We start from the raw sequence: 27,275 nt of genomic DNA, 5'->3' as shown, positions 1-27,275 counted from the left end.
TTTTGAGACAGGGTTTCTCTGTGTAGCCCTGGCTGTCCTGGAACTCACTCTATAGACCAGGCTGGCCTTGAACTCAGAAATCCGCCTGCCTCTGTCTTCCAAGTGCTGGGATTAAAGGCATTTGCCTCCAGTGCCTGGCTGATATTTTGATACTTTTATACTAGTTATGTAGCTAAAGATCTTCCTGTGCCAGTGAGATAGCTCAGCTAGTAAAGTGTTTGCCATGCAAGCCAGACAACTGGAGTGTGAGCTCCAGGACTCATGGCAATATGGAAGGAAACTGACTTCACAAAGTTGTCTTCTGACCTCCAGGTCACAGGCACTGTGGCACACGTGCAGCCCCTCATGTATTATTATTATTATTATCATTATTGTTATTAATAATAATATAACTATCATTACTATTCAGAACTTGCTGCCATATACAGAGAACAGGTCGTAAGTCAGCACGGTATTTAGTCTATAAATGTATGCTCAGAAATGTATGTATGCTCAGAAATGTGTGTAGAATTACTGAGTTTCAGTCTGCTCTATTTTTCTTTGCTGTTAGTTTTAATCACAGCAATATAGATTAACATGATTGTTTTATTTTATCTTTTTTTATTTTATAGTTCTGAAATTTATCCCAGGGCCTTAAACATGCTAGTAGTTATTGAGCTCACCACTGAGCTATACCAGTCAAAACACCAATCAAGAGTTTGACTTCTTAGGTACAGGGTTAATCAGTTTTTGGCACAATGTATTTTAAAGTGATGCAAAATTTTGAATATTTACCTGAGAAATGGTAGAATTTGAGTTGTTGTTGTTAGTGTTACAGTATGAAAGGCAAGGAGTCCGATGCTAGTATCTTAAGGTTTTATACTATAAGCCTGAGTTAATTGAATAGTTGAGGTAGGCCACTGACTGTTGACGAGGTTTTGATTCATCTCTGAACATAAGAACTTGTCAAGATTAATTCTTCCTCTACTCCTATCCCCTTCCTTGTTTCTCTGTCTGCTCTCCTCACCCCCTCCCTCTTCTTCTCTTTGCCTTCCTCCATCCCCTTCCATGACTTCCCCTTCTCTGTCTGCTTGTCCCCATTGTTTTGTGTGGGTTTTTTTGTTTGTTTGTTTGTTTTTTGTTTTTTTGTTTTTTGTTTTTTTGAGACACAATCTCACTGTGTAGCCCTAGATGGTTGTTTGAGTTAGGATTTCCATTGCTGTGAAGAGACACCATGAACAAGGACAACATTTAATTGGGGCTGGCTTACAGGTTCAGAGGTTCAGTCCATTATCATCATGGCAGAATGACAGTCTACAGGTAGACATGGTGCTGGAGAAGGAGCTGAGAGTTCTCTGTCTTGTTCTGAAGGCAGACAGGAGAAGAATGGCATTCCTAGGTAGCTAGGAGGAAGCCCTCAAAGCCCACCCACAGTGACACACTTTCCACACCTCCTAATAGTCCCACTCCCTGGGCCAAGCATATTCAAACCACCACATTACCATCATGCGCAGTCCTTCCTTTCTTGAGGAAAGGCCTCAAGCTTTCTGTGTAACCAGTGGTGCCTTTGAACTTTTTGACCCTCCTGCCTGTCTTTCAAGTGCTAGGATTCCAGGTGAGAACAACCACTTCAGATTCTGTGAATCTGTTTTACATGGTATCTATGTGTGCAGGTGTCTGCATGTGTCTGTCTGTCTGTCTTCCTCCCCTCCAAAAACACACACAAACTCTCTGCCTTTCCTTCCCTCCTTTCCTTTCTTGAGACCATGTCTTTCTATGTTGCCCTGGCTGGCCTGGAACCTCTTTCAGTCCTTTTGCCTCTTGACAGGCCTATGCTACTAGGATGTACTGGCTGGTTTTGTGTGCTAACTTGACACAAGCTGGAGTTATTACAGAGAAAGGAGCCTCCCTTGAGGAAATGCCTCCATGAGATCCAACTGTAAGGCATTTTCTCAATTGATGATCAAGGGTGGGAGGGCCCATTGTGGGTGGTGCCATCCTTAGGCTTGGGTTCTATAAGAGAGCAAGCTCAGCAAGCCAGTAAGTAACATCCCTCCATGTCCTCTTCATCAGCCCCCACTTCCTGACCTGCTTGAGGTCTAGTCCTGACTTCTTTGGTGATGAACAGCAATGTGGAAAATGTAAGCTGAATAAACCCTTTCTTCCCCCAACTTGCTTCTTGGTCATGATGTTTTGTGCAGGAATAGAAACCTTGACTAAGACATAAGGTTAACCTGTGGTTTTCAAATTTATTGATTTTTCTATTATGTACCTTGCATTGATGCATAGAGATATAAGACACTTCTTATAAGCTTATAATCTAGTAAAGGACCATCCTTAATTAGCAATTAGTGCATTCTGATTTATAGTTTGTTATAGCCATAATGATTGTAGGAAAGATGACCTATCTGGTATGCCAAAGGGCTAAGGGGATACAGAGAAGAATTGTCTATCATGTAGACAAATAACTTTGCAGTTTGTTTTTTGGGGGGGGTTTTTGACACAAGATCTTGCTTAAGTGTCTTAACTGCTTTTCTATTACAATGACAAAACAGCACCAACAAGGCAACTTCAAAAAGCATTTAGTTGAGGGCTTTCTTACTGTTTCAGAGGATGAGTTCCTGACCATCATCCACATGGCAGCAAGCGTGCAAGTATGACCTTGGAACAGTAGCTGAGAGCTTGCATCTTGAGGCAACAAGCACAAGGCACAGAGACTGACTAGACCTGACATGGGCTTTTGAATCCTCAAAGCTCCCACATCTCCTCAGTGACACACACCTTGTAATCCTTCCCAAACAGTTCTTTCAACTAGGGTCTAAGCAAGCATTCAAACTACCACACTAGGTTTCCTAGTCTGGTCTCCTAGTCTAGGTTTCCTAGGCTGACCTGCAGCTCACTCAAGCTGGCTTCCAACTTTAGATCTTTCTACTTCTATCTCCTGTTGGCTGTTGTTGTTGTTTGTTTGTTTGTTTGTTTGTTTTTAAATAAAAGATTTATTTGTTTTTATTTATTTTTTTTCTTTTTTAAAATTTTTAATATTTTTTATTACATATTTTCCTCAATTACATTTCCAATGCTATCCCAAAAGTCCCCCATACCGCCCCCCCACTTCCCTACCCACCCATTCCCATTCTTTTGGCCCTGGCATTCCCCTATATTGGGGCATATAAAGTTTGCAAGTCCAATGGGCCTCTCTTTCCAGTAATGGCCGACTAGGCCATTTTTCGATACATATGCAGCTAGAGACAAGAGCTCCGGGGTACTGGTTAGTTCATCATGTTGTTCCAACTATAGGGTTGCAGATCCCTTTAGCTCCTTGGGTACTTTCTCTAGCTTCTCCATTGGGAGCCCTGTGATACATCCAATAGCTGACTGTGAGCATCCACTCCTGTGTTTGCTAGGCCCCGTGTTTGTTTTTTATAGGCATGTACCACCATATCTAACACAGCATTTATTTCTGTACTGATTAAAGTATTTTTGACCTTTAACAACCTTCTCCCTTTTTCTTTCTTTCTTTCTTTTTTTTTTTTTTTTTTGGTTTTTTGAGACAGGGTTTCTCTGTATAGCNCTGGCTGTCCTGGAACTCACTTTGTAGACCAGGCTAGCCTCGAACTCAGAAATCTGCCTGCCTCTGCCTCCCAAGTGCTGGGATTAAAGACATCAAGCCCGGCTTCCCTTTTTCTTTTAAAAGACTTAGTAACTCTGATATATACACATAGACAGATTGCTTAAAAGACATAGAAAGAACAGCAGTTCTATTCTGTGCCCTGCCAGTGCCTTTATTTTATTTTATTATCTTTTATGGTATTATGTCTTCTCAAAAAAGTTTTAGACTCACTATGTGTATGTTTTGCTCACATGTAGGTTTGTCTGCCACATGCATGCTTGGTGCCCAAGGAGATCAGAGGAGGGCATATGTTGTCCGAATCTGGGGTTACTGATTGTTATGAATCACTGTGTGGGTGCTAGGAACTGAACCCAGATCTTTGCAAGAGCAACAGTGCTCTTGACTTCTGAGTCAACCATCCAGCTTCTCTAAATTTCTCTTATTACATTTATTTATGTGTATCTCTTTGAGTGCACAAGTGTAGGTCAGAGGATAACTTGTAGAAGTTGCTTCTTTCTTACTACTATAGGAGTCCTAGAAATTGAACTCAGATATCAGGTTTGATAACTAGTGCCTCTAAGTACTGAGCCATCACACTAGCCTGGTGTTACATTCTTTTCTTGCCTGTCTGTCCGTCTTGACAAGGTCCCACTCTGTATTCCTGCTTGACCTGGAATTTAGTATGTAGACCAGGCTGGCTATGAACTGATCGTGATCTCCCTGCCTCTGCTCCTCAAGTGCTGGAATTAAAGGTGTGAGCCACTGTATCTTGCTATAAATAGTATTTCTATTTTTTATCCATATCTTCATCAATTTTAATAAATTAAACAATAAGGACTTATAACTAATTTAAACACTTATTAAGAATTTAATTTTTGGGAAGGGGTGATCATTTAGTGTTAACTTTTATGCAGCACACAGTGCAGTGTCCATCGTTTCTGGTTAACACTCCCTGTTTACAGTAGTATGTATGACTAAATGTAGGTTACTGCAGGGCCAATTATTGGGCTTTCTTTTGTTTTATCAGATGTTAGTAATCATCTTTAACATTTTTCTCAGTGTCCTTTGTATTCTCTCAACCTTCTTGAGTAGGACTTTGAACTTGTCAGGTCAATTTTCAGGAAATTCTTTATCAAAATCTCCTTTCAGAGTCTTTCCCCTCTCACTGGTGTCTCCAGTGAGGATATTGTCCCCAGGGAGTTGAAAATTACCTTGGGGGCAAAATATTTTAGTTATTACAGGGGTTCTTATTTTCCCAGAGTCATGTGTGTACATTTTTATTGTATAATTTCAAACTTGCATAGGATGTGCATGACCCCAAGCTATGAAAAAGATGGGAGGAAAGGAATGATTAGGAATAAAGTCTAAAGACTGCAGTGAATGGTGGCTCATGCATGTAATCTTAGACAGGAGGGTTGCTCCCAGTAGGTCAGCCTGGTCTATAGACAGCCAGGACAGAGGTTTTTCTGTGTACAGAGAAACCCTGTCAGGGGAAAAAAAAAAAAGGAAGTTGAAAATGTTCTACTCCTCTCTTGTCTGGTGACTCTCCAAGGCACTTTCCTCAGTTGTCATCCTAGAGTTTTTCTTTCCTTCTCTTACTTTATGTTACTCTATTAGTATTACCACCATCATTATTAGTGTGTGTTGGAGATGCACATTGGGCCACTCAGGTCTTCTGAGCTCCTGGCAGTGATCAACTGCCACCATCTGATCTTGCATGGTCTTTAGTCTTGTGAACGTTTTTGAATTCTTTATTTGAAGGTGTTCTCCATTCCCCACCTCCTGCCCCTGGAACAATTCTTAGTTGGATATAGAATTTGAATGGCTAGTCAGTGCTCTGATTATTTTTATGAATATTGCAGATTTTTGTCCTTCATACTTTATATTGACTTTTGTATTGAAATTTTACTGTTTGTTGGTTTTTTTGTTTTGTTTTAAAACAATTTCTTTGAAAACAGATGTGGTGGTACATGCTTTTAATCCCTGCAAAAGCAGGAGGGTGTCTGCGTTTGAGGACAGCCTGGTTTACATAGTGAATTCCAGGATAGCCTGGGCTACTTTTACTTATTTACTTATTTTTAAAGAATGTTAACTCAGGATATTGATAGATTAATTAATCATTAGTGGCTTTTTATTTTTCAGTTTTATTTTGTGCCTTTTATTTTAATTCATATTCTTTCAGCTTGGTCTCTTATGTTGGAAAGTTTCTCATATTTGTTAAATGCTTGTTTCCTGTTTCACACTGAGGTGTTAAGATTAAGATGTTTCTTCCTGGGCTCAAAGTACACTCATCAGTCAGTCCTTTATTTTGTGATATGACTGTGTAGGCTTGGAGGTGTCTGGTTTCCAGGATTATTATATGTAATTATTTTCTTTGGGGCCATTTAGTTTCTCTAGAAGTGGATTTTTAGAAATCTGTTTGTTAACTATGGGAGTGGATTTAGTTTTAAGTAGTTTTTGTAGTGGCTTTCTCTAGATAGTTTATAGGAATAGTGTAGCTATTATTTGATTGTGAAAACTTACCTAATTGTATTACTTGTATTCTCAGAGCCCTTCTAGCATTTCTACTCCAGAGCTTTGTGTGCTTTTTTTGCTTTTAAAAGCAGGCAGAGATACTACTGTAGCTGAACGGTTTAGACAAATTTTTTAGAAACCTAACTATTAGAATTAAACAAAAGAAAGTTATTTCTTCAGTTTTCCCCCCTTCAGGACCCCTCTTTTCAGTTGATTTATCTGGCTGATGGGGATTGAGCCCCAGACCCTGCACATGCTAATAAGTACATACACTCGACCACCAAGCTGTATCCTCAGAGCATAGCTTTATTTTTATGTCTTTGAAAACTAGGAGTGAAATACAAGGAAGTTCAGAATTAAGTTCAGTAAAATTCCACCATGACAGATTGATACTCTTGAGGGTTATTTTAAAAGCAAATTTACCCGCTCTAATACAATATTAGGTATGTCAAAGTTTGCATCTAGTTTTCACCTTTAGACTGAGTTGGCATACTTTTCACTGGTTCTGTTTAAGCAGTAGATGTTAGACATTTACCTTTTAAGCCTGACTTAACAGGGCCATGTTTTCATTGTCAGATCGGTCAATTAAAGCTAGCATTCCTTGGAAAGACACTTCGATGGAATTAAAAGAATCCTCTTGTATTCTTTAAATTCACAAGAAATCCCTTGGTATTTCTTGTGATGGGTCTCTCTTTCCAGATTGTTCTCATGACACTCCTTAGCTGTGGACCAGTGCTCCCTTTTCCAGTACTTGTCATATTTGTGCCAGTTAGTATATTTAATTTCTTTGATGAGAACGTGGTCTTCTGGTGCCCTTTAAACTTTTACCTTTTCATCATCTATTTTTTGTGTTTAATTTTTGATTTATAACATTATTCCTAAATCCATACATTCTCATGGAATAGTCTGGTTTGAACTGCATTTTATTTTGATAAAAAGGAAAAACATACTATCCCTTTTTTTTTTTTTTTCCCAAAGACAGGGTTTCTCTGAATAGCCCTGGCTGTCCTGGAACTCACTTTGTAGACCAGGCTGGCCTCGAACTCAGAAATCCGCCTGCCTCTGCCTCCTGAGTGCTGGGATTCAAGGCTTGCGCCACCACGCCCAGCACATACTATCCCTTTCTAACTGGGGTTGTGTAGAAGAGCTACTGCTTTCAAAGTCCCTCAGTAACTGAGGATGACCTTGAAGTACTCATCTCCTGCCTACCTTCTCCCAAGTGCTGGCTTGGCTTGTTGAAGAAAGCTTTCACAGAGCATCATGGCTGCTTTTTCACTTGCTGATTAAAAAAAGAAGAAGAATAGGAACAAAATAGTCATGTTATCCCAAACTATGTACAAGCATTTTTAAGGTGGGAGATTGTCATTAAGTGTTACAGTAAGTATTAAACCCTAAAATTAAAAAGTAATATTTCTCCCCACTTCCTACAAACAGCATAATATTAAAAATACAACAAAAATAGTTTAGTGGCAGTTAACAAAGTTAAAGTCAGACAGAGGAATCACACATTTTTATAGCACCTCAAGAAAATATATGGCAGAATGAAAAACTTGTTAGCCTGTCTGAAGGATGAAAACACATTTCTGCCTTGCTTCTCACACCTCTGCTTAAGGTCCAGCATCTGTTTCCACTGTGCCCATGAAGTATGTCAGAGTGTGTAGTTTGCTTTTTTCTTTTTTATTCAATTTAATTAAAAGTTTATATAGTTTTATAAATATCTGTGTTTATAAAGTTCCAAAGTCAAATCATAAAACAGTTGATATTGTAGCTCAGCAGTAGAGTTCCTGTCTATGGTGCGTGAAATCTGAACTTGATCATTAGTACCACAAAAACCTTTATCTGGTGGCACATACCTGCAGCCCAGCACTTGGGAGTTGGAGGCAAAAGGGTCAGAAATGTGTTAGTTTAATTTCTGTTGGCTCTGGTTAAATACCTTGACCAACTTAGATTTACTCTGGGGAAGAAATGCCAGTCATGGCCAGCTAGTCATGTTACTCTAGCAGTCTCATGTAGAATGAGAATAGGAGAAGGGGCCAGGCTAGAAAACCCAGAAGCCTACCTCTAGTGATGTATTTCCTCCAGCAAGGTTCTACCATCTAAAGATTCCATAGCCTGCCTTTCTAAACAGTGCCATCAGATGGGGGCCAAACATTTGAATATGTGAACTAAGTGGGGGGGGGGTGGCATTTAACATTCAAACCACAACAGGGACTTAAAGTTACCTTGGCTTCACAGTTCAAGCCAGCTTCGGCTATATGAAACCCCTATTTCAGACACCCAAACAAAAGACCAGACCTATAGTGCAGAGAGAGTTAGCTTCTATGTCCTCCTCTTCCTCTTCCACTCTTCCTTCCCTCTTTCCCTCCCTCCTTTCTTCTTCCCAAGAGGTAATTGATTTGGCTTTTTTTCTTGTGGTAGAGCTTGAGAACAAGCCCAGGGCCTCGTGCATTCTAGCTTTATTCAAAGCCCATAAATGTTAATTTTTTCATTGTCTTTGAAAATAATAATGTATATGTAGCTTTTCACATCTTTTTTTCTTTCACAAAAATGCATATGTTTTGGTTGCTACTTTGCCTTCTTGTTTTTGAGACAGTTTGGTTCTGTAGTCTTGGTTGGTTTTTAACTCATTGCCATCCTCTTGCTTCTAAGTGCTGTGGTTACAAGTTTGGGCCACCATGCCTAGCTTTGGCTGTTGCTGATTTTACTTTATAGCCGTATGAAGAGAGTTTCCTCATTCTCTTTTAGTTATGTAGAATACCATGTAATGGATGGACCATACTTAGTTTACATAGGGTATCATTTAATGGATGGGCTATGCATAGTTTATATAGTATACCATTTAATGGATGGGTCATAGTTTATATGGTGTACTATTTAATACATGACCCATACATAGTGTATCTTTTAATGGATAGACTACACATAGTTTACATAGGGTACCATTAATGGATGGACTATACACAGTTTACATAGTATACTATTTAAAGGATAGACCGTAGTTTATATAGTATACCATTTAATAGATGGACAGATGGACTATAATTTAGTCCACCTTTTTTTTCTTTTTCTCTCTTTCTTTTCTCTCTCTCTCTCTCTCTCTCTCTCTCTCTCTCTCTCTCTCTCTCTTTATATAGTCTGTCATGTAGCCCAGGATGGCCTCAAACTCCTGGCCTTCCTGCTACTATCAGACTGGCCTTGAACTCAGAGATCTGCTTCTGCTTCTTCCTCCCCAGGCTGGAATTAAAGGTGTGCGCTACCACACCTGGCTGCAGTAAAAAAAAAAAAAAAAAGAAGAAGAAAAAGAAATGTATATTTCTGTGGTTGTGGTGACACAAATGATAGTCTATACAGGTAATCAAAGGTCAGACAGGGCTACATAAGGAGATGCTATCTCAAAAAATAAAACAAAACAAAATAAAACAAGTAACAGAAAGCTTATTTGGTACCAGATGAGATAACAGTATTTGTTCAACATGTATAGTTTTTTTCTTCTACCTTTCTAGTCATTTATACCTAGTCCTCCAGCTTCCCCCTTGCAAGTGCTTGGATTACAGGAGATAAACACACACATACACACACACACACACACACACACACACACACACCACTATGTCTGCCTATCTAGCTTCACACAGCACCCTTTCTTTTTGCTTTCTATTTCTCTCTTACTCAGCAGTTTGAGACCTGATCTTACTGTATAGGCCAGGCTGATGTCAGTTTTGTTATCCTTCTGTTTCAGACTCTTGAGTGCTGGGATTAGAGGCACAAACCACCATGTCTGACTAAGTTTAAGTTATGTTCAAATTAAAAAAAAAAGATGTAAAGTTAATTGCTGAAGAGTTGACTTAATTATAAAGTAATTATATTCTTGAAATTCTCTTTACAAAAGCTTTGATGTGTTAGTGAGATGGTTCAGAGAGTAAAAAAAGGTACTTTTTGCTGCAAACCTGACTACCTGAGTTCAGTTCCCAGAACCAACCTGAAAATTGTCCTCTGACCTCCACGTGCATGCATATACACTCACACATACTTCCCACTACCACACACACACACACACACACACACACACACACTCACTCACATAGTATTGATAGTATGTAAAATTTTAAAAGGCTTTGTTGTAGTCATACTCAAGTTGTCAGGCTATAGGATTTACAGCCTTACCCATCTTGACATTTTAAGCCGGGTGATTCTTGGTGTGTGTGGAGCTGTTTTGCTCTGTGCACTCTTAGATGTCTTTGAGTTTCTGACCTTTTCCCCTTAGCACCAGTAGTCATGTCTCCTTCTCTGTTGTGACAACCAAAAAGGCCTTCCAATACTGTCCAGTTTTTCCTGAGGGGAGAAATCAACCTCATTGGATACAGTGCAAAGTGTGATCTCTTATGAACGGGCTCTGCTTGTGACCATGAGATGACTGCTTCAGGGACCTAAAGATTAGTTCTCGTTACTTTGATCTAGTAAGTCCATGGCTCTGGGATGCTTCACAGGCTCAGGAGTGACACTTTCATTCTGTATACTTGAGGAGTTCCATTTATAAATGTACTTTCTTTTTTTTTTTTTTTAAGATTTATTTATTTTTATTATATATAAGTACACTGTAGCTGTCTTCAGACACTCCAGAAGAGGGAGTCAGATCTCATTACGGATGGTTGTGAGCCACCATGTGGTTGCTGGGATTTGAACTTTGGACCTTCGGAAGAGCAGTCGGGTGCTCTTACCTACTGAGCCATCTCACCAGCCCATAAATGTACTTTCATGAATAACTTAAAACATAGATGCTATAATATGCTATATGTCTCTAAATATGTTAATGATTTGATGTATTTATATAACATTCTGCGTCTACAAATGAGAGGAATTGTGCTTGCCTTGATATCTAATGTACCTTAAAGCAGAGGTAACAAGAGTTGTTTACTACTAGAAACTATTATCTTTCTTTTGTAAACTGATTCTGCTGAATTCTAACCATTTTATATGTTGTTCATTTTAGCTACTACTCCATGGTTTGAGTCTTACAGAGAGACCTTTCTGCAGTCCATGCCAGCATCAGATCATGAGTTTCTGAATCACTATTTAGCATGTATCCTTTAAGTCATCTGAAAGCCGAGAAAGACAAAACTCTCAAGAAGTTATAAAGAATGGAGAATTTTTTTATTGGCAATGATATCATGTTCAAAATTATGTCACTTTATTTTTGGGGGGTTTTCTGATCTGGGTACTTGAGGTATGTGTGTGAATGTAGTATATGTGTAGTATAAACTCAGGTAGGAGTGTAAATGTATATGCTTGTGCAAATGAAGGTCAGAGAAAGAGGTCCTCCCTTAGATGTTCAGGCTGGCCTGGAACTCACACTATAGTGTGGACACAGCCTTGAACTTGCAATTCTCTTGTCTCAGCCTCCTGAGTAGTTGGGATTAACAGGCTTGTGCCATGGGGCCTGGCCAGAAGATCTCTCCTAAAATTTATATTAATAAAGTAGTGCTTATCATTGAGAGATGTGATAATTTCCCTGACATTGTGGTTATAAGGTATGCTGGTGGCATCATCTGGTGAAGCTGAACCTATGGAACAATTTTCAAAGTTGTCACAGGAACAGCATCGAATTCAGCACAACAATGATTATTCCTACCCTAAGTGGTTTATCCCAAATACACTTAAATATTACGTGCTTTTGCATGATGTAACTTCAGGAGATGAACAGAGGTAAGTGTTTCTTTTAAATTTTTGTTTTATTTTTATTTATTTTATCTATTTATTATATATATATATGAGTACATTGTAGCTGTCTTCAGACACACCAGAAGAGGGCATCAGATCCCATTACAGATGGTTGTGAGCCACCATGTGGTTACTGGTAATTGAACTCTGGAAGAGTAGTCAGTGCTCTTAACCAATGAGCCATCTCTCCAGCCCATTTTAATTTTTTTTAAAAAGAGAATCACATCTTTCTGATTTGTGTGTGTGTGCACTCACATGCATATTTGTATGTGTCATGGCACACATGTGGAGGTCAGAGGATATGTTGTAGGAGTCGGTTCTCTTCCACCATGAGGGCCTGGTAATTGAACTTAGGTTGTTGGTGGCAAGTGCTTTTACTTACTGAGCTGTCTTGCTGTTCCCTAAAATGAATTCTTGTAATATAAACATAAAAATAACTTTATGTTTATGCTTTAGAGTTTACTTTGGCATTTGTTTCGAGGTGTAGGTCAGATTAAACTTGTTTCATACTATTTATTCTTAATATCTGATTGCCACTTGGGACTTTAATGTATGATTCTTATTTTTGAACATAAATGTTCACTGGTTGAGATATTGGTAATGATGTAAGTAGTTGAGATTGAGTCCACATTCTAATGCATCCTAAGCAATGGCTACCTTTGCACAGTAACTCTATCCTCTAACTCATTTTCTATAAACTCAGAAACAGAACAGATACTTCTGTGGACTATTCCTTTTTAGGATTAAAAAGACATGTCTAAAAACCATTGGTATATGCAAAAAATAATGTGAGCTGGTTATTAAAATTATTTTGATTCAGTTGGACATGGTTTATCTCCTGTATTGAATGGATATAATAATAATAATATTAATAATAATATAATAATAATGAATATAATAAGGATGTTCAATCGACAGTCGAGAATTAGGCCAAGGACTCTTAATTTTTTTTTGAACAATTTTGCTGTGTGTGTGTGTGTGTGTGTATACACATCACAGCATGCATGCATGTAAGGTCAGGCAACATTTGAAAGGGCCAGTTCTCCTACCATGTGGGTCTGGGGAGAGAACTCTCAGGTCTTCAGACTTGACAGCATGCCCATCTACAAGCCATTTGAATAGCCCAGATCCTGGGATTTTAGCAATATTATTAATAAAGTGAGCAGAAATTTTACTTCAGTGTGTTTATACATAAACATGTTTCTGTATTTTTTTTTTTTGTTGTTGTTGTATTTTTCAAGACAGGGTTTCTCTGTATAGCTCTGGCTATCCTGGAACTCACTCTGAAGACCAGGCTGTCCTGGAACTCAGAAATCCACCTACCTCTGCCTCCCAAGTTCTGGGATTAAAGGCGTGCACCACCACCGCCCAGCCCTGTATTTCTTTATATACATTGTTTTATAACTTTTACTAACCTAGCCTTAAGATGTTATATGATTTTGTTGTTTACTAGGATGATCATTTGTGTAATGTCAGCATTTGCCTATGAATAAGTCTTCATATTTTTCTAGCTGTCAAGATAGCCAGTTGACTGAGAATAGCTATGTAAACTAGACTTGGGGCTAGATATGTATGTAGCTCAATGGTAGATCTTTCCTTTCTTGAGGACCTGGGTTCAATATCCAGACTTGAAAGAATTAAAAAATTATAAATAAAAAAGCAGACTGGACTTAATAGAATTTCATTTTGTACTCTTTGCTTCTTAGGTTGTCACATTTCAATTCATTTTCTCTTCCAACAGCAAGCATATGTGGTAGCTCCCTCCCTCTGTCCTTCTCCCCCGACCCCCTCCATCTTTCATGTAGCCTAAGCTGAGGTCAAACTTGGTCTGTAGCTGAAGATGGCATGCGTTGGTTTTTTGTTTTTTGTTTTTTTAATCTGAAAAGTAGCTCAAGGCTTCAGCTACTCTGACTTTTTTCAAGAATAAAGAGTGAGTCTTTGTAATGAGGGTTTCATTCACTTTGGTGTAGTTCTCTTTTCTTCCCTGTCCTATAAAAAATTTGATGTTATAATTTTCATTTATTAATAAATAGTTTTAAAATATTTTCAAGGGGCTGGAGAGATGGCTCAGCGATAAGAGCACTGACTGCTCTTCCGAAGGTCCCAGCGGCCACATAGTGGTTCACAACCATCCATGAGATCTGACGCCCTCTTCTGGTGTGTCTGAAGACAGCTACAGTGTACTTAGACATAATAATAAATAAAACTTTTTTTTTTTTTTTTTTTTTTTTTTTTTTTTTTGGTTTTTCGAGACAGGGTTTCTCTGTATAGCCCTGGCTGTCCTGGCACTCACTTTGTAGACCNCACTCACTTTGTAGACCAGGCTGGCCTCGAACTCAGAAATCCGCCTGCCTCTGCCTCCCGAGTGCTGGGATTAAAGGCGTGCGCCACCACGCCCTGCTGGATAAATAAATCTTTAAAAAAATTTTTTTCAAATTATGATTTTTGAAGATGAGTTCCAAAAGTTGATAGAAAGCAGCTGTGTGTTTGAAGTAGCTCTTTGGAAATAGGCAGTTTCTACTATAGCATGTGGAGGGCTCCTAGGTGGTCTGTGCTGTGAAGAAACTAATTTTGCTTTCTGTAGTTCCCCCAAACTAATTTGGCCTTCAGACTGTCTTGAAGGTAGGCTTAATTATCATGAGTTTTTGTTTACATGTTTATATTCTCTACATTTTCTGTTTTGCCTTTTTTGGGGGATATTCCTGGATTACTTGAAATGTCTGTTGTTTGGGCTGGATTGATGCTCAGGGTTAAGACTACCACCACCCTTGCAGATGACTCAGAGTCATGTCCCAGGATCTACATGGAAGCTTGTAACTGCCAATAATTCAGTTCCAAGGGGTCTGATACCTTCTTCTAGCCTCCTTGGGTTCTTGCATGCAGGTAGGGCATATCAAATCTATGCAGGCTTGCGCATGCGCGCACGCGCATACACACATTTAAAGAAAACTAAATAAAATCTAATGTGTGGACCCACTGGATGTTGCAGTGGTTAAAGTTTCTTGCAAGGATGATGACCTGAGCTGAGTCTCCACAACCCATGAGGTAGAGGGAAAAATCCAGCTCCTGAGTGTTGTCCTCTGATGCGCACACATGCAGTGTGGTGTGTGTCCTTGACCTCCCCACATAAATAAAAATGTAAAAGTAATATAAAGACAAGTAAAACATCTAAGGTCTGCTAAGTTCTGTCTGAAGTTTGTCTAAGGTTATTACAAAGTTTTTTCCCCCTTTTCTTTAGAGCTGAATCAGTTTATGAAGAAATGAAGCAGAAATATGGAACTCAGGGTTGCTATTTACTTAAAATCAATTCTCGAGCACCAAATCGAGCATCAGATGAACAGATACCAGATCCGTGGAGTCAGTATCTCCAGAAAAATAGTATTCAAAACCAGGTACATCTAAAACCGAACCAAACCGCAAAAATTGTGTTTAAATTTATTTCAAAAAGATATGACTGTGGATTTTTCTTTTTGAGGGGTGGGTGGCTGTCCTTGAACTCATTATATAGATCAAGCTGACCTTAAACTCACAAAGATCTTCTGTCTCAGCCTGTTGAGTGCTAGGATCAAAGGTGTGTGCCCCTAGGCCATGAAATTGCTAGGTAACCTAGCCTGTCTATTCCTGACTCTCAATCATCCTGCCTCAGCTCCCCAAGTGCTGACATTTTTCATATGCACTAGCATGGGTCTAGAACATTTTTACTTACTAGTTTTGTAACTGAACATAGTAGGTTTTCAAAGCCAAAACAAGCACAGCCAAGAGAAAGATGCCTTACATGAAACAGGCAAGGCCAGTAGGGGAGTCATTTTCAAAGCAATGCCATTCTTGATTAGAGGAAGCATGAGGATTTCATTTGGGGTCCATTCCTAACCTTTCTCTGTTGTATTTCTTCCCAAGTATGCTCAGTTTACATTCATAATTTAGAGAAACAGTGGATGAATTATTGGGCATGCTCAGTTCAGAGTCGTGGAGCACACGTGAAAGGAAGGGTAAAGTGACAGATTGGCATGGCTTTGGTCATGCTCAGCTTGCACCATAAAGTTGTAGCTGAAAATAAAGGAAAGGGTGCTTTGAAGGTACATTGACATAGAGCCTTACCCTAAAGGTACCTGCTTGCCTTGCTTAGTGGCTAACTAATGCAAGTACTAATATGGCTAATTTTGATCCATCAGTATGATCTCTTAATATAAAGTGGTTCATTTTGAAAAGTGAATTACATACTATTAGTTACCTTCTGTTCCTGTGGTAAACACCATGAAGAAAGGGTTTATTTTACCTAACAGTTTCTGAGAAATTAAGTTCATCACGGTGGGGAAGGTATGGAAGTAGGAGTCAGAGACTGAACTGGCAGTCAGAAAGCAGAAAGATCATTTTCCTTCTATACACAGGAAGCAGAGAGCAAGCAGGAAGTGGTTTGAGGTTGTAATCCCTCAAAAGCTGCCCCAAGTGATATTTTTCCTCCAGCAAACGTCAGCCTCAGAAAGGTTCTAGAACTCAGCACCACCAAGTGTCTCAATACATGAGCCTATGGGGAACATTCCTCATTCAAACCACAGCATGGACTAAGACTTGAATTAGATTGGCCAGCCATATAGAGATAAACATTTGGATTTATCTGTTTAATTAACCAAAAATGTACTTAGGAGGCAGAGGCAGGTGGATTTCAATGAGTTCAAGGCTAGCCTGGTGTACATAGTGAGACCCAATCTCACAGGCCCCCACTCCCCAAATCCTTCTCTCCCAAATTAACTAAGAATGCTCTTAGACTGTTCTGTGTCATCTCCTTGCTGGGGTTGCCTTCTTACATTCCCACCGTGCTGCTCTTTGGCCTTTTATGGAGCTCATACTTTCTAGTTGACTAGTATTGGTTATTTGATAGTTGAAATGGATAGTTGTAAAATATCCCCCCCCCCCTCCCCGCAAAGCTAAATAACACAGTGCGCTACTTGATAGAGTCAATGCCAAGTCCTTTAGTTTATTTGGTTAGTAGAAATTTGACCTTTTTTAGCTTGGCAGTGGCGATGCACACTTTAATCCCAGCCTCAGGAGGCAGAGACAGGTAGATGTCTTGAGTTTGAGGTCAGCCTGGGCTACAGAGAGAGTTCCAGGACAGACTGGTCTACACAGAAAAACCCTGTCTTGAAAATACAAACAACAGCAAAAGGATTTGACTTTTTGTTTAAAAGGAAGATTTTTCGAATAAATGGAAAATATATTTTGTATAGCTACCCTACTTTATTTGCTTTTTATGTGATATTTAAAAGTCATTGTAAAAGCTTATATAATTATTGATCTAATAGAAATGTTGATTAAAAATTTATTTTATTTCCTTATTTTTCTGTCATGTAGATTTTTTTAATCTAGACATAGTATCTAATATTTTACTCATTTTAAAAATATTTATTGATTTGTTGAATTTTACTTATAAATGTGAGTTTCTGCAGGCATTGGAAACCCTGGAACTGTAGCCAAGGGTGGTTAAGAACTATTGATGTGGGTATTAGGAACTGAACCGAGGTCCTCTATAAGAGCAGTAAGTGCTCTGTGTTCTTAAACACTAAGCCATCTCTCCAACCCATTTTACTCCTTTTAATACTGAAATAATGCTGGCTTTCTTTCATACAGTGCTAGGGGGAAGGGAATCTTTAGACATAAATGAACCCAAATCAGCTAGCTATAGGACAGTTTTTGTTTTTTGTTTTTTTTTAAATGTTTATGTCATGTAGTAGTAGTGTAGGGTTCAGGGATGGCCTGAGAGTTCAGTGCCTTTCTAGAACTGAGCACTGTGTTGGGTATTTCTTGCAGCCCTTCAGCATATTCAGAATCCACTTTTGATAGCATTATATTTATGACCTGAGAGAGTTTAAAGTTGTTCTTTTCTCCTGCTGCCTGACTCTGGCAAGCTTTTCCTTTGCCATTATTATTTTTTAGGATTCATGGACATATTTATGTGCCTACATAAACATCTGCACGAATGTTGAGATGAATCTGAAATGGAGATCATTTAAATGCAGAAGAATTAGCATAGTTAACTGATATGAAAGGAATTAAAATACAGCATGACAGAGTAGAGGGCCAGAGAGTATTACTTTATCAAGTTCATGAAGCCACGATCAGGAGAATCATAGGTATTGGTGTATATGGCAGTATTTAAACATGATTGATTGTATTGCTAATGCTTTGCATTTTGTTTTGCTAGGAATCATATGAAGATGGCCCTTGTACTATGACCTCCAGTAAGAATTCTGATAGTAACTTGCTTTCATTGGATGGACTAGATAACGAAGTCAAAGGTCTTGTTATGCTTTCTAAGTTCTTTTCTGGCTGAAAGTATTTATTGTTATTAAAGCACTCTTGTTACATGGTGATGGCACATTCCTTTAATCCTAGCACTCAGGAGGCAGAGGCAGGTGGATCTCTGTAAAATCAGGCCAGCCTGGTCTATGGAGCTAGTTCCAGGACAGTCAGACTACCCAGAGAAACCCTGTCCCAAGCAAACAAACATCCTTGACATATCCCTAGCCCCTTTTCTTTAAAAACTTAAAAAAAGATTTATTGTAAGTTATATCTGTTTATGTGTCTGTGAATGCTGGTACCAGAGGAGGTCATACACATGAGATTGACCTAGAGCTAGAGTTATATACAGGTGTTCCTGAGCTGCCTGATGTGGATGCTGGGAACTGAACTCAAGTCCTCTGCAAGAGCAGTGTGTGCCCCTAACTACTGAGCCGTCTGTCCAGCCCCCACTCTTTCTTTTACAATTTTAAGACAAGGTCTTGACTAAGTTATCAGTCTCTGCTTTAAATTAGGATTTCCTTATCTCAGCTCCTTGAGTAGCTACTGCTTTTGCAGAGGACCTGTCTTTGAATTGAAAATTCTCTTTCTGTGCTTCTCAAGTACTGGGAGAATAGCCATGTACCAACATACCTGACTCAAAAGTTAAGAGTTCTTTTTCTGATTTTACTCAGTCCTTTGAGTTCTGGTTTTTGTTGTGTTATAATAGTGGGTCATGAGGGCCACAGAAAGGGCTCAATGGTTTCTGCTCTTGCAGAGGACCCTGAGTTAGATCTCAGTACCCATGCCGGGACACTCACAACTTTGTAACTCCAGCTCCAGAGGGAACCTAATGCCCTCTGTTAGCCTCTGTAGGATTTATGTACATACAAACAAAAAGTAAAAATTAAAAAATGGTCATTTTTAGTTCAATATCACATTAGAAAGAGAGTAACAGTCAGCTTTCTCTTTTAGAAAGCCAGGGAAATGTGATATACAGCACAATATCCCAGGTTTATATAATTTTAGAAACTATATTCCTATATTTTTAAGCTGTAGTTTTGATAATGATAGCTCTAAAATTTGTTTTGTTGCTCTTATTGTGCAGTGCAGACTGGCCTGGAACTCACTATTTGCTTATGAACTTGAGATCCATTTGTCTCGTCTTTCCAAGTGTTGGGATTGTAGGCATGCGCCACCATGTGCAGTGGCTGTAATGTTCTATAGCTCACTTACATGATATTTAGCAACAATCTATTACATAAGACAGCCTGCTTCAGGAATGTTCAAGCACCTTAGTTTAATTAGAAACGTTTATTACACATATTTACATGTGTGTGCGTGCACGCGCAGTGTCATGTATGTGGAAGCCAGTGAACAACTTGTAGTGTGATGATGCTTCACCTGAACCATCTCACCAGTTGACCTTTAACTTGGAATGGGAAAATGTTAATGGCGTTTCATCTCAGTATGCACATAGAGAAGGGGATCATCATCTTTTCCTTTAGTAGTATGGTAGCTTTGTTAAGTTCTCCGTTGCATTCTGAAAGTAAATGAGAGATTTGTTTTTCAGTAGATGGCCTACCAAATAACTTCAGAATTCATCCACTTCAAATAGACCAATGCGGTGACCCTCCTAACAATACCGACGGCTCAGATTATGCAAAGGCTGCTTCTTCAGTGCACGAGGCAAAGAAAGCAAGTACCATAGTGATTCGTGGTGCTTGCTTAACACTTACTGATCATGATAGAATCCGACAGTTTATACAAGAGTTTACATTCCGTGGCCTTTTGCCACACATAGAGAAAACAATTCGTCAGTTAAACGATCAGGTAAGACTTAAGTTTTTTTAGGTTATTAATCTTCAAATTAAGTCAATGAGTTTAAGACTATTAAAAGTTTGATTTGTATTTAAAGTTTTGTTTTGATTTTTGTTCTTTGATATACTATGAAAACTGACTGAAATTAATATCAGTGATGAAGTTCTCCTGAACCCTACCTAGATACACCAAGTTATTTTAATTTGGGATTTCTTTAGTTTATTGGACAGGTTATTTTTTTAAGATTTATTTATCAAATTTCATTTTATGTGTATAAATGTTTTGTCTGAATGTATGTATGTGTACCGTTTTCATACTTGGTGACCACAGAGGACAGAAGAGGTCATTGGAGCCCTAGAACTGGAGTAACAGACAGTTCTTAGCCACCATGTGAGTGCAGGCAACTGAACTTTAGTCCTTTTTAAAAGCAGCAAGTGCTCTTAACCAGCGAGCCATCTCTACAGCCAATATTTATATTGGGTACTAAACAAAATATGTACCAGTGTTTTGCCTACATATATGTATGTGTATTGCATGGGTGCCTAGTCCCTCTCCCCAGAACTGGAGAGACAGTTGATTGTGAGCAGCTATGTGGATGCTGAGCGCTGAACCCAGATTCTTCTCTGCAAGAACAACAAGTACTATGAGCAACTGAGCCATTTCTGCAGTCCCTAGATATTTTTATAATTAGTTTTAATGAAATATTTGATTACTCTATAAAGCTTAAAATTGTTTGGTTTGTAGAAAATAATTTTAAGCCTTTATATTTGTCAACATGTTAATTTTTTTTCTAGCTAATATCAAGGAAAGGTTTGAGTCGATCTCTGTTTTCTGCCACTAAGAAATGGTTTAGTGGTAGTAAAGTTCCAGAAAAGAGCATTAATGAGCTGAAGAATACATCTGGGTTGTTGTGAGTAAAATATCACTATATTTAACTCTACTGTGTTTAACTTTGTTTAGTGTTTGAATATAAAAACAGTGATTGTCTTTTTAGTTTATTTTCATACTGGTCAAAACTCAGATACTTAAGAAAGATACTCTTTAAATTCTGATTTAAAAAACTCTTACTGGACTTTTAAATTAATTTATTTTTTTATTTTATTTATTTTTATTTATTTATTTTTATTTTTATTTATTTATTTATTTATTTTTGGTTTTTCTTTTTTTTTTTTTTTTTTTTTTTTTTTTTTTTTTTTTTGGTTTTTCGAGACAGGGTTTCTCTGTGTAGCCTTGGCTGTCCTGGCACTCACTCTGTAGACCAGGCTGGCCTCGAACTCAGAAATCCGCCTGCCTCTGCCTCCCAAGTGCTGGGATTAAAGGTGTGCGCCACCACGCCCGGCTTTATTTTTTTATTTTTTGAGATGGAGTCTGAGTCTAAGCCCAGGCTAGCTTGGAACTTGTAATGATCTTACTTTAGCTCCCCATGTAGTGGTGTTACAGGTGTGAACTACTACCATTGGCTAAGAGGATATTTGAAAAGAAACTCTTCAGTCAAAGTCGCACAGGTTCTCTCTCACCATTGCTCTTAGTTGCTCACCCCGCTGAGACCCTTTTGCTGAAGACTCCACATGGTTTGATTACAGAGCATTGAGAAAGTGAACTGACCGGGACAGTTTCCTCCTTGGTGGTTAGCTTTCATGATGCTAGAAGGTGACATATAAACTACTGGGAAAAAGTCATCAGTGGTCTTACTTGGCAGAGGACGTTGGGTGTCACAGTGCCTACCTGCCAGGCCACATGTACTGGTACAGTAACAACGTGACAGTTACATGGGTAACCAATTGCTTTCAGGTTAGATTTGAGGCCTGCACAAGGAGTGAATTTATGTCTGATATGGTAAATTTGTCAACAGTCCATGGTTAGAGTGGTGAAAGCAAAAACAAACAAAACTCAAATAATTCACAGTGTCATTTTATTTTGTACCTATTTACTTAAGTAGATGGAGTTGGATTAGTTGGATTGGATATTCAGTACTAGTTTTGGTACATACTTTTTTTCCCTGTAACTATCTTCAGACACATCAGATGAGGGGGTCGTGAGCCACCATGTGGTTGCTGGGAATCGAACTCAGGACCTCTGGAAGACCAGTCAGGGTTAACCATTGAGCCATCTCTCCAGCCCCTGGTACATGTTTTTTAAGGCACCATCTTGTTGAACTGTCCATTTGTTCTTCAGCTTTGGTGCTCTCTTGCTTCAGGCTTCGAAGCACTGGTGCAGCAGTCACCATACTGGGCTACTTGGTCTACTGTTCTAAAACAAAGAACAAGTTTAGCAAATTTTGTTTCTTACAAAATCTTGCTTTAATGGAAGATGGCTAGTCTATTTGGATTAAAAAAAATTTTTTTTCGGAGTTGTAAGCTCCAGTATTAACTATTTATTTAAAACTTGTCCATGGGACAAATGCTTATCTGCAGTTGAGAAGTTTCCAGGACTATAAGATAAACATATTTATTAACTTTTGACTTCAAGTAGTTTTGAAAATTGATAATCTTTTTTGAAGATAGGATTTAAAAATAGATAAAATTCATGTTCTGGGTAGTTGAACAACTTCCTCTGTATTTTATATGTGATGGGGTGAGGCTACAAATCATAAATTATTTCTCTATGTTGTAGGTATCCGCCAGAAGCACCTGAGCTTCAGATCAGGAAGATGGCTGACTTGTGCTTTTTGGTGCAACATTATGATTTGGCTTACAGTTGTTATCACACTGCAAAGAAGGATTTTCTTAACGATCAAGCAATGCTTTATGCAGCAGGTGCCTTGGTTGGTACTGTTTGTTTGTTTGTTTGTTTGTTTGTTTTGTGATGCTGGGAGTCAAGCCCAGGTCTCCTTGCTCGCTGAGCTATATCCCTAAGCCTTTGAAGCATTTTTAAAAATTAAAATTGACAGTTAACACTTCAGTGCATATGGGCTTCCTCTCCAGAGAAGTGTCTCCCTTCTCTTCCTCTTTGTACATTTCTGGGCCCAGAGCAGGTTTTACTTCCCCCTCATCCTCTCAGAAGCTCCTCTTTATCTCAGCCCTGTCAGGAGGAGACCAGGCTAGCCTCAGACTTATAGGGATTAGCCTGCCTCCACCTCCCAAATGCTGGGATTAAAGGTGTGGGCCATCACACCCTGCGAAGTCCAGAATTTTAAGTCAAACAATTATGATTTTGAGTATACATTAAACTGCAATTTATACATATGTGCTCTGAGACCTCCAGTATTTGACTCAATATGAGAATGTTTCTCCTGTTTTTCCCCTTTAGGAAATGGCAGCAGTGTCAGCCTTTCTTCAGCCAGGAGCTCCTAGGCCATACCCTGCTCATTACATGGACACAGCAATTCAGACATACAGGGATATCTGCAAGTAGGTGGCTATAGTATTATATTTTGCCCATTTTGAGACTGATTTGGTATTTATAAGTAGTTGTTTGCTTTTCATGCCTTAGGTTCTCAAATGAAGTTGATTTAGAGACAAGCTGAAGAGAAAATAGTACTTCTCAGTTCTTAGCTGGGCTGTATTTGTGGATATATGTGGTAAAGTTCTGTATTACATTGGGGAACATCTTTGTGACATTTATTTTACCTTCAGAAATCAGCCATTTTGAATTTTTTGTTGTTAATTAGGCAGAAACAGAAAGAAGTAATCCAGCCTTAGAGAAAATGAGTAGTAGTGAGTGCTGTTAGAACTCTTACAAAGAAGGAGACTAGCAGCCAGGCCAGGTGCACTTAGCATAGGCTCTGCTTATTCAATAGGTAGATGTTTGTGCAGTGTGCCTAGGTTCTAGAGCTGCCACAGAGACAGTTCTAGAATTTTGAGTTACAGGAATATGTTTTCTCTCTAGGTTTGCTGGTAAAGGCCAGTGGGAAAGTATACTTGAGTTGAAAGTATGGAAAGTATTAGGGGATAGATTTAGAAAGGCTTGGAGATAAATTTATGTTAGGAGCCTTAACTGTCAATTCTTCCTAAGCGGAAGTTAAAGACGTAGGTTGTAGTGAATGAAAATTGCTACATATTTGAGTAGATCGTCATCATTATTTCTCTGTGTAGGGTTTCTCTGTGTAGCCCTGGCTGTCCTGGAACTCTGTAGACCAGACTGGCCTTGAACTCAGAAATCTGGGTGCTTCTGCCTCCCAAGTTCTGGTATTAAATAAAGGCGTGTACCACCACTGCCCGCTTCATCAGACTTCTTTTTAATGGTGCTAGATTGAACCCAGAACTTTGCCAACTGAGTTACATGCCTAGCTCCCTGATGTTTCTGTTGTAGAATGGATTCATTAGAAGATAGAGATAGAAAAATCTTTTTGATCTCTCTATTGTTCATATAGTGGTAATAGTAAAAGCAGTGCTTAAAATGAAACACCATAGGGCTGGCAAGATACTGGTAGGTAGAGATAGTTAGTGTCAAATCTGACAACTTGAGTTGATCCCTGGGACCCACATAACAGAAGAGAGAATTGACTCCTAAAAGTTGTCCTGACTTCTACATGAATGCTGTAATGAAAGTGCATTTGTGCCTCCACATGGGAATATACACAAATAAATATAAAAATATAATACGAATAAAAATGTAATAATTTGTTAAAAATCAACAGTTTATAGAATTTAGGAACCAAGCCATATATGACTTGACTATATGTGTCATAAATATTAGAGGTTTATCTTTGTGTTCACTAAGGAAGATTTAGGTATTCAGGAACACCTGTTTGAAAATATAATTTATGGAACGTATGACATCATCAAAGCATTTGTTTGTTTTAGGGAATGTGGGTCTTATGTAATTCAGGCTGGATTAAATTTGCTATGTAGCCAAGAGTGATCGTAAGTTCCCGATCCTCTGTTTCCATTTCTGGAGTTCTAGACTCAAATGTGTAAGTGTACTTTTTCTTTTAAAAGACAGGGTCTCACTATGTATCCCAGGCTGTCCTGAAACTCACCATGTAGACCAAGTTGATCTACTCACAGATGCACCTACCTCTGCCTTCCATATTCTGGTGTGTGGTATTATGTCCAAACTACGATACTTGTTGAGAGTATACCATCCCCCACCCCCAACATTTTTAATTTTTTTATGTGTGTTTATGTGGATATGGACATCCAACATATGCATATGGAAGTCAAAGACAACTTGGTGAGAGTTTGTTCTTTCCTTCCAAGATTATAGGTGCATACCACTAAAAATGTGCAGCCTTGCATTATGGTTCTTACTTTAAAATTGTCTGATGATAAGACATGTTAGGCTGGGCCTGTAGCTTATCACTTGCCAGGCTCCCAGTTTGATCCCTAGCACCTCTAAAAGGAATAAGGATATGAGCATTACATTTTTTAAAAATTAGGTAGAAAACGACAGACTTCTCTTCCTAAGTCTTGATCGTTTTATTGAATTTGAGAACATTGACAGAGAGGGAGCAAATTGGAAGCTACCAGAAGAAGATGAGGAAAGGATAGCCTTGCCTTTTGAGTTAGGGTCCAAAAGAGCAGGCAGGTTCAGTTGTGGATGTTGACAAGCAGCTGTATGAGTGTGGAGCTAGGCGGGTATAGGATAAGTTCTTAGAGAAAGAGAGACTCTTCTATTGGAGCAAGCATGCATAGGACTTTGTTGTATATCCAAAAAAGGGCTAGAAAGAAGAAAAGGGAGCAGGCAGCCGCAAGACAGACTTCTTGCTCAGAATCTGCCAGTGGACTGTGACTGCACTGTAACGTCTGTGCTAAAGAATTACTATGATGCTGATTATTTTTCCATGTTTGTTTTTGTTTAGGAATATGGTGTTGGCTGAAAGATGCGTGTTGCTTAGTGCTGAAATTTTAAAAAGTCAAAGCAAGTACTCAGAGGCTGCAGCTCTTCTAATACGATTGACAAGTGAGGTACTGGACTGTGTAGTGCTTGATTTCATTAGTTTGTAACGAGGTGCTGTTTAAGATATAAAATAAGGAGAGGCTTTCTCAGGATTTAAGCACTGCTAGTTAATTGTTAACTTCATTTTAAAGTTTTGGGTTTTCTGTTTTTGTTTTCTTTGGGGGGGGGTGCTCTATTTTTATTTATTTATTTTCCTTAATTTTTTGGTGGTAGGAGGAACTTGAGACAGTTTTTGTAGTTTATGCATCTGAGTACTGAGGACTTCAGTCATGAGTACCACACTCAGCTACTATGTCTTCTATAGTTTGAATCTATTTATTGAAAATTATGTTTCAAATTTTATTTAATATATGTTTATGAGTATTTTGCCAACGTGAATGTATGTCTGTGCTTCATATGTGTGCTTGTTGCACTCAGAGGTCAGTAGGTGTCAGATCTCCTGAAGCTGGAGTTAGTGGATGGTTGTGTGGGTGCTGGAAACTGAGCACTGGGTCTTTGCAAGGGCAGCCAGTGCTCTTAACTACTGAGCAATCTTTACAGCCCTAATTGAGTTTATTTTGTTTCTATTGTCTCAGTCTACCTTTCATTATTAACTAACAATGACTGTGTATATGGCATCTTGTTTGATATACGTTCTATGCTGTGTACAACTAAGGCTTGCATATGTTTCAATTTAATATAAAATTAGTGCTTAAAAATGCTAGAGTGGTGAGGTGGTGAGTGGGTGGAAGAACACCCTTATAGAGGCAAAGGGGAGAGGGGATGGGATGGGGGGATTGTGGAGGGAAAACCGGGAAGGGGGATATCATTTGAAATGTAAACAAATAAAATGATTAATAGAACACAACACACACACACAAATCACCAAAAAAAAAAAAAAAAAAAAATCATTGCGAGTGTTTAGTCTCTGCCTTACCTTATAACCATTTAAGGAAAACCAGTAAGTTTTAAAAATGCATCCAAACTAGCCATACTAGTCTACTTTGGATGAACCCGAGGCATCTTAATATAACATGTCAAAAAAATTAAAACTTTTTACTCAATACTTTTGTGTCACGTTATCGACAGTTCGCTCTCCTTGCTCAGGATGAAGAGGTTTGCAGTGCTTGAGGTACTTCTGTGTTCATCCGTCCTGTCATGGGATGGACTAGATGTTGGTAATGGGCTGGGTATAATTCTTAATCCTCTGACACATACTTTGATTCCTATCTCAAAGGTCTCTGAAAGCCCACTACTGTCTTTTTAATTTGGCACTACTATTGTTGTGTGTGGTAAATAGTGCCACTCCCTAGTGACTTACACATTCAGATAGGAGTCTGTGGTGGCTGCTCATATTCAGACCACCACATCGAGTCAGACAGGAGCTATTTGGTCATACTGAATAAGGCTTCTTGAAGTGTATTCCTACTCTCCTTCAAAAGCAAGTCTGATCCCGACTTTGAGTGCTATGTTGTGTTTTTCAACCTAGGGTTATCAGTGAGTATACAAAGACTTTCTTTTCTTTTTTTTTTTTTTTTTT

General features: G+C 38.7%; 1 protein-coding gene across 5 annotated transcripts in view; it reads left to right on the top strand.

The window, feature by feature from the left end:
- Trappc8 (trafficking protein particle complex 8) overlaps nt 1-27,275 on the top strand; it is an 82,986-nt gene that overhangs the window by 12,153 nt on the left and 43,558 nt on the right. The window contains exons 3-11 of one of the 5 annotated variants that reach the window (XM_029471852.1): nt 11,094-11,183; nt 11,632-11,806; nt 15,060-15,213; nt 18,021-18,057; nt 19,713-19,927; nt 20,710-20,825; nt 22,529-22,679; nt 23,165-23,265; nt 25,659-25,764. In XM_029471852.1, the coding sequence (XP_029327712.1) occupies nt 11,094-11,183; nt 11,632-11,806; nt 15,060-15,213; nt 18,021-18,057; nt 19,713-19,927; nt 20,710-20,825; nt 22,529-22,679; nt 23,165-23,265; nt 25,659-25,764 (1,145 nt within the window). Of the gene's footprint in view, nt 1-11,093; nt 11,184-11,631; nt 11,807-15,059; nt 15,214-18,020; nt 18,115-19,667; nt 19,928-20,709; nt 20,826-22,528; nt 22,680-23,164; nt 23,266-25,658; nt 25,765-27,275 lie in introns of all 5 variants that reach the window. The other 4 variants (XM_021150458.2, XM_021150457.2, XM_021150455.2 and 1 more) reach the window with 4 other exon arrangements.

The sequence above is a fragment of the Mus caroli genome, chromosome 18, assembly GCF_900094665.2.
Source record: "Mus caroli chromosome 18, CAROLI_EIJ_v1.1, whole genome shotgun sequence".
NCBI classification, from domain to species: Eukaryota; Metazoa; Chordata; class Mammalia; order Rodentia; family Muridae; genus Mus; species Mus caroli.
The sequence above is the reverse complement of the archived record's forward strand: the minus strand, read 5'-3'. Positions and strand labels throughout refer to the sequence as shown.